This window comes from Sprattus sprattus (assembly GCF_963457725.1).
Source record: "Sprattus sprattus genome assembly, chromosome: 10".
Taxonomy (NCBI): domain Eukaryota; kingdom Metazoa; phylum Chordata; class Actinopteri; order Clupeiformes; family Clupeidae; genus Sprattus; species Sprattus sprattus.
Window position 1 is genome coordinate 29,002,704 of NC_137908.1, and position 9,655 is coordinate 29,012,358.

The 9,655-nt window shown below is 43.1% G+C and overlaps 1 protein-coding gene across 1 annotated transcript in view; it reads right to left on the reverse strand.

The window, feature by feature from the left end:
• gata2a (GATA binding protein 2a) overlaps window positions 1-8,761 on the reverse strand; it is a 9,331-nt gene extending 570 nt beyond the window's left edge. Inside the window, exons 1-5 of the mRNA XM_080845834.1 lie at window positions 8,339-8,761; window positions 6,551-7,132; window positions 4,125-4,270; window positions 1,363-1,488; window positions 1-418 (exon numbers count right to left, since the gene is read on the reverse strand). The exon at window positions 1-418 is cut by the window's left edge and continues 570 nt beyond it. Coding sequence (XP_080701960.1) covers window positions 116-418; window positions 1,363-1,488; window positions 4,125-4,270; window positions 6,551-7,132; window positions 8,339-8,564 — 1,383 coding nt within the window. The 5' untranslated portion in view covers window positions 8,565-8,761 and the 3' untranslated portion in view covers window positions 1-115. The remainder of the gene's footprint in view (window positions 419-1,362; window positions 1,489-4,124; window positions 4,271-6,550; window positions 7,133-8,338) is intronic.
• Window positions 8,762-9,655: the final 894 nt, after the last annotated feature.

Genomic DNA, 9,655 nt, shown 5'->3' on the forward strand with positions numbered 1-9,655 from the left:
ACAGGAGATAGGAGAGACAGGATGAGGATGCTCAAGAGCAAGGGCGTCGGGCGAGGTTGAGGGGGTTTGGTTGTTGTGGTGGTGTGAGAGAGGTTCTAGAGGATTCTAGAGGTCCTCAGTGAGGCTCGGCCCAGGCAGGCGAGCGGCCGGAGTGGTGGGAGTGGGGGTGGCTGAAGCCGGGGTGGATGGGTGTGGGGGTGGGCAGCATGTGTCCGGAGTGGCTGAATGGCGGCAGGTGGCCCATGTGGCCCATGTGGCCCAGGGATCCATGGCCTCCGAACGGGGAGCTCTTGTCCTGCATGCACTTGGAGAGCTCGTCATAGCCGTCACCCACCCTCTTGCAGCGCTTGGACTTGCTTGACATCTTGCGGTTGCGTGTCTGGATGCCCTCCTTCTTCATGGTCAACGGTCTGTTCACCTGTGGAGAGGATTGAGGCAATGGTTAGCGTTGAGGATAGAGCATGTGGCAGTGTGTATAGTTGTATATGTCATTAAATCAGGATGTGGGGGTCAGGCAAGTAATAGTGGTGTTGAGAACTCATTAAGAAACATTCATGGAAAGGGTGCTGCTTCTGGGTCCGGGTTAGTTCAAAAGTGTGTAATACATAGAGACAGAACGTTTTACTATTTGTGAAAACTGATCTATACTGAAACACTTTTGTAGACTTGATGTAAGGTTGTTTATGACTCATAGATTGAATTGCTTCTACTTCATGCTGTAAGTGGGAATGAACTTGAATAATATGAAACCATGGGAAAGCTGCATAATTGAGGAACTGAAAGGCCTGAGTCATTTTCAGAAAGTTTGTCAAACTCATTCAACTGTTTCTGTCATCACTGTTTTGAAGTTGAGAAATGCCTTTTCTGTGGGGCTGCTATGTTAAGTAGTGGCAGACAAGTGCAGTGGATTTGTAAAACAGTCACACTTCTTGATCCATGAATATATGGCGCACCATGTACATATGGCGTCTTGGCAGAGTATCTCTGTTTATTGGCATGGTTTAAAATGTAACACTATTGTTCCATGACTCTCATTTAAAACACTGCTCATTCTGTAAACATAGCGATAGAAGCCACGCTGAACATGAAAAGACTAGTTCCAGACGACATTGAATTGGTATAACTGACGCCGGTGCTTGAATGGCAGTCCCACCCTCTAGTCCCTCTTGGGGATAACGCCCCCCATTGAACTGGCGCATGAAAAATAAAAGCTAAAACGGCCAACTGGTTCTGCTTGACAGGGAAAGCCGGCTTTGCGTCCCCAATCTCTGCCTTCTCTTAAATCGATCAAAGCTGTCCGCCCACTTGACCACCTCGCATTCAGTGCATGTTTTTTTTCCAACGTGTGATTTGGCCACTTACGTTGTGCAGTTTGTAGTACAGCCCGCAGGCGTTGCACACGGGGTCACCATTCCCATTGCGCCTCCAAAGGGTAGTAGTCGTTGTCTGGCAATTAGCGCAGCAGGTGCCGGCTCGTCGTGCAGCGGACTAGTGAAAAGAAAGATAAGAAAAATGTAGTGTCATGGTTAAAAGAAAGAAACAATCTCCAGAAATGAATGTTTATTATTTACAGGTCTAGAAAGTGATGTGGTATTTTTAGTTATTTGGGAAACACCTCGAGGTTTTTGCATTTTCATTTAATAACAAAGTCTAACGGTGACACTTACAGTGCTATAGGCAGCATCCAACTGAAACCCAATTTTGCAATGTGACAGATAATAGTGTGTTTGAGGCAATTATGCTAATGAAAAAATTATTACATTTTAGTTGCGACCAAGGCTCACAGTCCAACTGATATGGAATAGCACAGCTGGTTTGGGCTCCATTCCCTGGTTGAAATTGATAAAGATCTTATGGCGTAGCTGGGGTGACAAATATTATGACTTTCTGTTGCTATGTGTACTCTAGACCAGACAACATTTCAAAACGCTCCTCAAATAACATCAAAGCCAGCGCCAGTTAGACACATGAAATTGCTTACAGGGAGTCGCCTCTGTATTGAACTAATTGAATATATTCCGTGCATTTATACAAGCTTAATTCAATTTTCCAATTTGCGCATGATTGCAAAAGCTGCGTCTAGTAAAATCCGTTGTGTCCTTTCTGTACAAAATATTGCTGCCATACACCATTAGCTTTGTCAGATACATCGTTAATCTATCCCTTTTGGTTGCCCAGTTTTTCCTTGATCAACAGAATCAAGTAAGATGTGTTGGGGAGGGGCGTCTGTGGGACCTAGTTATCGCGTCTCTGTTCGCTCTGTGTCCATTACAGATCAATTTTTCACACATAATAGGAAACATTGATAGGCATACAATGCAATTCCCCTACAGCTAACTATGAAGAAAGCGTTTTGGCTTGATTTATGGTCTAACATCCTTATTATCAATGCAAACGGGCATAAATAAATGCTGCCCCGTCTTGATTTAAACAAAGAAGAAGACCAAAACAAAAACACGCGCATTCCGATGCTCAAGCTCAGTGCCAACCGACCATGACAAACAAGAGAGCAAGAGCATAAATCCATTTATTTTCCAATCCCTACCACCACCATTCCCGCCCTTTGCCTTCTCTCTTCACACATAACTGGGTCCTACAGTGTTGTGATAATCGCTTTACAGTATATGTCAGAGTCTGGCCTGCCGGGACCGTACAAAATTCAGCAGGGTTTGTTGAAGACGGAAACACCCGGCAGCCTAGCTTCCTTATCGTTCCCGGGCAGATATCCGGATAGGAAACAACTGGATGGCCTTTGAACAGAACTCTGAAAACACTTCAGCTGAAAAGGCAAAGCTGTGGCCTCAGACTCCATGGAAAATATAATGGACTTTTCGCCGGGAGTGCATAGCAAAATAGAGCAAACTGAAAAATCCCGAATTAAATATGTAAATGTATTTTTTTTTAACTGGAAATAATACAAATAACAAAACAATTATTATTATGATTTGTATTATTATTATTATATAGAAAAAGGAGTAATTCATCCCCAGCAATATTTAAGGTATTTATCCAAGCTGTGGCGCTTTACAATCAATCACATTTATCCTCATCCTTTGTAGGCCTATTGCACACGGGAAAATAAGACGCCTCTTTGCGCGGGTAATTCACACTTGAAGGTCACTGAGCGAGCGCAAATGAAATTATAACATGATGGACTAATGCTGTTCCACTCCATTAAATAATTTGTCGCCAGCACAGTCCTTGCGATCATCTGACGCAGTGCGTTTAGGCGATGAACCCAGACTAACTGAACGTGACAGAGAGCAGCACAGCCAGTCTCTGAAGATTACAGGTGCCCTAACATCTTTACCCAGTGCAAGAACAAAACGGGAAAAATACACTTTGATTGGAAGATCAAACTGAACTTTAGTTGTGTCCTCACATTTGGAGTAAATGACCATCGCCCTAACAGAAACATTATTCTGTAGTCTACTGCTATTTATGTCTTGGAGAATCTGGGGTTACAACTGCCCTCTGGTTACAATCATACTTGCGCAGAGTTACAAAGGGATGCAATGTTATTTCTATCAACAGTAGGTTACTTAAATATTGATTCATGTGTGCCTCTGTCCTTTTGGTGCAGTGATCTAATCAGGAAAAGATCATCCAAACATTTGGGTTGTCAAAACCTCTGTTAGATCAACTGGTTCGAATAAAAAATTAAATAAAAAAAAAAAAATACAATATCCAGATTAGAAAAAATAATTGTACTATAAGAAAATTTGGAGTTTCAATGTTTAAAAAAATATTTAGGTAAGGCTATGCTTATAAATTATGCTGAATGAGGCCTGTTTCACGTCCATCCATAAAGTGTTGGTAATTAAATCAGTACGGGCATTGGTATCAGTGACATTATCCGAAGTACCTGCAATAATGATAGCAGTAACAATAGCAATAGTCGCAGTATTGTATCAGGCAGTGTTGGGGATCGCAGGGGGGTGGAGGTGACAAACAATTCCCGGAAGATCATAGGGAAAATATAACTTTCCTGGAATTGTGCTCATGGCCACGGCTTTGTGCTCCCATTTAGCCCCCCTTTCTCGCAGGCATATTCGAGGTGGTGTGGGGAAGGCAGGGGAGTGGGGTCTGAAGAAGGAGATCGGCTGGACTACTATGGTACTCACCAGTCTGCGTTTGGGCTTGATCAGAGGCCGGTTCTGGCCGTTCATCTTGTGGTAGAGGCCGCAGGCATTGCAGAGGTAGTGGCCCGTCCCGTCTCGCCGCCACAGTGGGGTGGAGGTTGCACCACAGTTCACGCACTCGCGGCCCTCTGTGCAGAATTCAGGGGAGAGAAAAACAAACAAAAATTTATATAATTAAGACGTCTGCACAACATCCCTCATACAAATGCTCAACGATGCACACTGGACTACTATAGACAGCTCAGACACAACCCCTGGCGATGAGAGCTGCTGGGTGAACGGAATACATTTTTACGTGACATGATATCACACACATCGACTGTCGAGTAAGTTCAATGGGGACGATGTCCATCATTGGCTCATTGAATCCAAGTCTGTAATTCGGACTGCCAGCGAGCGGGAGAGCTGTCATTGACACAGACACCTCCATGTAAGCTGAGATGTGAGTCAAATGACTAGCAAGAATGTGTGTGCACAAGGTGTCCATTTAGAAAAAGCATTACATAATTTATCAGATTAGCGCGTACGACTGTTTGCAGTAGTAGGAGGTTTATGTACACATCGAAACCTCTAAGACAATGAAAGATCTGCCGCATTAGAAGTGACAATATGTGTTGAAAACTCTTCCTGTCCTATCAGTTTTCTAAATGTTATCTTCAAATCGAGTGTTTCCTATAAACATTCATCATTTTAAAAAAAAATTGGACCGAATTTTCCACATTTTGTGGAGTTTGCCTGTGCCAGAGTTACAGCTCCTGACTGACTGGGGAGAAACGCACAAGACAAAGCTGACTGCCGTTCCTCTATCTCATCTAAACGTAATAGAAATTAGATGTTGTTAGTTTAGAGACAGCTTTAAAACGTGCTGGACAGACCGTTTTTGTTAGCCTTCAGCATCTTCCCATTATTCATATTATAATGTCAGCAACACCCAGTCCCTCCCAAGATCAAGACAGGAATCTTGTCTGGACAAAAGAGCCGTTCCTTTTGAAGTGTTTGTTGTTAGTAAAACAGCCATTTTGCCTGCTCTTTCTCTGGTTTGCTACAACAGTCAAGCGAAGGTAATGGTATCAGGGCAAGGCTTCTCCATGTTAGATAACAATGCAGTTGTTAAAACAATGGATTGTGCTTAGAGGCTGGTGACAAAAAAACAACTGAGTAACCAAATCTGTAGAATAGAAGTGTCTGGGTTTAAAAAAAGGGGAATTTAAACAAGTTAGTGTAACCATAATAGTATGCACGATCCTCGTTTTGTTTGTTGTTTGAGGTACTGTGTTAGGTATTGAATGACTAACACTGAGCACTCAACTGCCAAGAGGTAAAGGGATTATGGCATTATACCCATTTAACAGCAATTACAACATCGTTTGGGTTTTCTTCGAATAAATCTGCCACACATGTTGTGCATAACATTGTCAAATAAAAGAAAGAGCACAATAGGCTAAAATAATAAATAATTAGCATTAAAGTGATCATTACAGTTGTATTTATACTCTTCGACATCATCATAATCTTATTTTCCCTGGCAAACCGTTCTCTGCAACCCAACAGGCCAGTCCAGATTTAAAAATACAAACAGCGGGACCCTGTCGCCTGTGACGGCTTGTCCCGCCGAAGCTTTGTTAGTGTTGGGACTACGGGTGGGCGGGGTGCGCGTCGTGATTTGTTCACCCAGAGGTATACAGGATATGGCAGGAGCCAGAGCGTCGTGACTCCTGCATTTTTAAAGCGTAATACAGGCTCATTTGAAACGAAAACAGGCTAAAGCCGAGCAATAGCCAGATGAGGCTAAAATGAAACATGACCATCGAGCCAAAAGCCATTTAGGCCTAACTGTTCTTACAACGAAATAGACATAAAGATATAGATAGGCCTATTTATATTTAATTGTTCAAAATGTATGTTTTGCAGTAGGCTTATGAGATTGTAGTAGGCCTAAACGTTATCATAACTTTTTCTACGATATGGCATATATTCCTAATATTTATTGTATGTCCACACACAATTGTTAATAAAAGTGTATAGAATAGGCGAGATACATTGCCTGAAAATATTTACACTATAGTAATCCGTGACCCTGATAACACCACTTAAGTATCCCTTTAGAGCTGAAGGTGGTTACAAGTGACCAATCTGATTGGTCCGATAAGAACTGTCCAGACATGTTGAGAACAAAAAAAAAGTGCAGAGAGAACAATAGAGGAGCCCTGACAGGGCCATATTGTAAAATGCGGTCTGCTTTAGGAATTTAACCGTGATTAATTCAGCAAACCCTTGAAAGATCTTATTACGTACAAGTGTAAAGACGAAGCAGTTGGCTATGTGAACACATGCTTACTTTCGCAGCCAGGTCACTTTTACTACAAGTTAATGTACAGATGTTTCCTGTTTCGAGGTAATGAACTCACCTGAGCTCGATCGGGGTTTGCTTTTACACTTAGGTGTAAAACTGGATGCTGATCCGCCTAGGAGGCTACCAGGGTGGAATATGCTGCCGCCATAGTCGTGGGGTGTTGGGAGAGAATAGGCAGGGTAGGTTGGGATGGGATGATGATGACTTGAAGGAGTTTGGGCACTCATGGTCGCCAAGCTGCTCCGGAGTGGACTACATCCCTCCATTTTCATACCATCGCTCAACGTCACTTGGTACTTGATGGACTCCTTCTCGTCCATTCTTGTTGCAGAGGAGGTTGGGGAGGAAGGACCTGGGTCCGGGGACACGTCCTTCGGCGGCGTTGGAGGGAAACTGTATAGGTGGTGTGGGCTGGAGTGGGACGCAGAGGTGAGAGATGACACTGGAGCAGTGCTGGAACTGCTGCTGCAGGGGTAACCCGCGCTAGCAGGGTGCAGTCCGGGTTTGCTGAAGTGGCTGACCGCCCATGCGTTGTGGTGATGAGCAGCAGAGAAAGCTGCCTTGCCGCTGTCAAGCCACGAAATGCCCGGACTGTGGATAAGGTGTGGTCGGCAGACTTGACTTCCAGTGAGACGAGCTAAAATGGTAAATTAAAGAAGTGTCACTCACCCGTCATAAATTAGCAAGTAAAATGACAACAATATCAACAACAGTTTCACAACATAACAAGGTCCCACCTGTTGATTCACTCTCCAGATAGTACGAACTAGACATTGAGTTGACTAGGTTTGATTTCTCTAAAAGTACCAGTTATGTAACGATTCAACCAAGTCGCTTAGCCTACCATCTATTTTGCCACAACTTTTAGCTTTGTTGTATAAGGTTCACAAAACCATTCAATCGCAATCAGTTTCGATAGAGATTGTTCACAAATGTCTTTGTTTCTCGTCAAATTTCTTTTGTTTCTCTCTTCAAACAGTCAAAAGGAAAGTTCATCACACAAAGAATGTGACAGTAGGAAAAATGTCCGAAAGAAAAGTACAGATACAAAACAGAGGCCCTATGAAAGCGTTCGCCTGGAGCAGTTCTTCTTGTGCTTCGCACACATTAGCAACTTGGAAGAACGTTTTGAAATTTTCGTTTTGATTTTGTATCCGGGAAGTCTCTCTCTCTCGCTCTCTCTCTCTCCCAAAAAAACAGCTGAGAGGGAATAAATGACATGCATTTCCCTTTCCTCCCCGTGTCATTTGCTGGATTTTCTCCCTCTTTCTTCTTATCTCTGCTTTTTTGCATATTGTGGTGACAGCTATATAGCAGCTAACAATAATGCAATGTTCAGCTTTCATTGAAATTGCATTGTCTCTCTATGAGAGAGTTAATACACTGTAATATCAACTATGGGGTTCGGTTATGTAGGCCTAGGCAGAGGTGTCTAGCACTGCGTTGGCTTCACGGAACGCATGAAGACATCGTTTAAATTATTAGAGGCCAACCGCAAACGGACAGTTTGTGCCTTCAGGCCGCAATCCATCACGCTTGACCTCAGCAAACATCAGTTGTATTTTAAATATTTCTTTTGCACTCACAAGATGTATTGACTAAATTAACAGGATAACTCGACTCGAAACAAAACATAGCCAATACAACCATAACTCCAATCGCTTCATAAAAGCTCCAAAGAAGAATATTTCAAATCAATGTGCAACACAAGCAGGGGAGCCTAGGCCCCATGACAGCCATCTTAAGGATTTATCCCTATTTTACAACAAGAAATAGCAATATATATAGAGAGAAATTCACAGCCATGTTGAGGAGATTTTCATAATGCAAAAGTGCCACTTACCGTGTGCCTGACCATATGATACTCGGGCCCTTGAGTTGGGGTAGTAAGGGTTACCCTGTGAATCCAAATGATTCAAGAACACGTCCACTTCGTCCGGGGGTAGAAGGGGCGCCATGGGCTCCATGTAGTTGTGTGTCAGGCCGTGGTGATGGCTATCTGGGTGCTGACCATTAAGTACCGCATGATGATGCGCCATCCATCGAGACTGATCGGCTGCAACCTCCATCTCCTAATCGTCCGTGTAGGTAGGATCAAAACTTCGGCGACGTTCGTCCTAAAAGTTACAAACCCTCTAGGGCTTAGCTTGTTCCGTCGGTGAAACAAGCTTATGCGCTGTGTCCCGTAAATTTACAGCAAAGATATTTTAAGGCTATGATAATAAAATGACTTTTGGTGTCCTTTTTGCTTTCAGTAGTTTTCTGCAACTGGGGTTCCTGGGGTCTGTCCTCTCATTCGTCTTTATCGATACCTGCAAAAGAAAAAAAAACACCGGTTATTATTAAAGAATTAAAACTGGTTTGTAATGGAGTATTGTTTGCTTAAAATAATGCGCATTGCGTGTTTATTCGCTCAGTTTTAACTGCCATAGCCTACGCGCGGCTCAAACCTAAACGAAGATTGCTGAAACAAAGTTATAAACTATCATTACAATGTGCAAAGTCCTTCAAGCTGCAAATGTCTCTTGTGTTTGCACTACTCAAAATTAAATATCAGAGGTCCATACTTACAGCGCATATAAACATTTCAGCATTAGTTTCCTCATTGTAATTTCATCCAATGTTAGTCCGTATGGAAAATTGCTAATCCTCCTCCTTATCAACACGCGAAATTATTTTCTCCCGCAGAACTGTACGTTACTTAATTGTTAAAGTAGACTACGTTCTCAAGACTAGTAGTCTCAGTCGCTGCGTGCGTCGTAGTTGGCTCATTAATGAATTGTGCTTGTACACTGTCGGAACTGGCGCCAGTAAATTCCATATCATGCGAGCGGGGGAGGAGTCTCTGGTTCGCAGTGACCTCCAGCAGGCCAATCGGTGCACGCCCACGCTCCAATTGGTTCATTACGGTGCGCCCTGATGCCCACTGGAGCCATCGGCCTATGATGGTCACCGCCGAACGCACTGAGAGACACATCAATCAACAAGCCAATTTATTGAGATCTTCTACTTTACGTAGAGCTTTTATCCTACCAAATGATAATGTCTTCTTTCTTTAACCATTCAAATAAACTAGGGGTGTGGAGAGTTGGAACACTTAGGCTAAATTAACAGGTGTGTGAATTGCATGACTGTGACAGTAAACAGTCCACATAAGAAA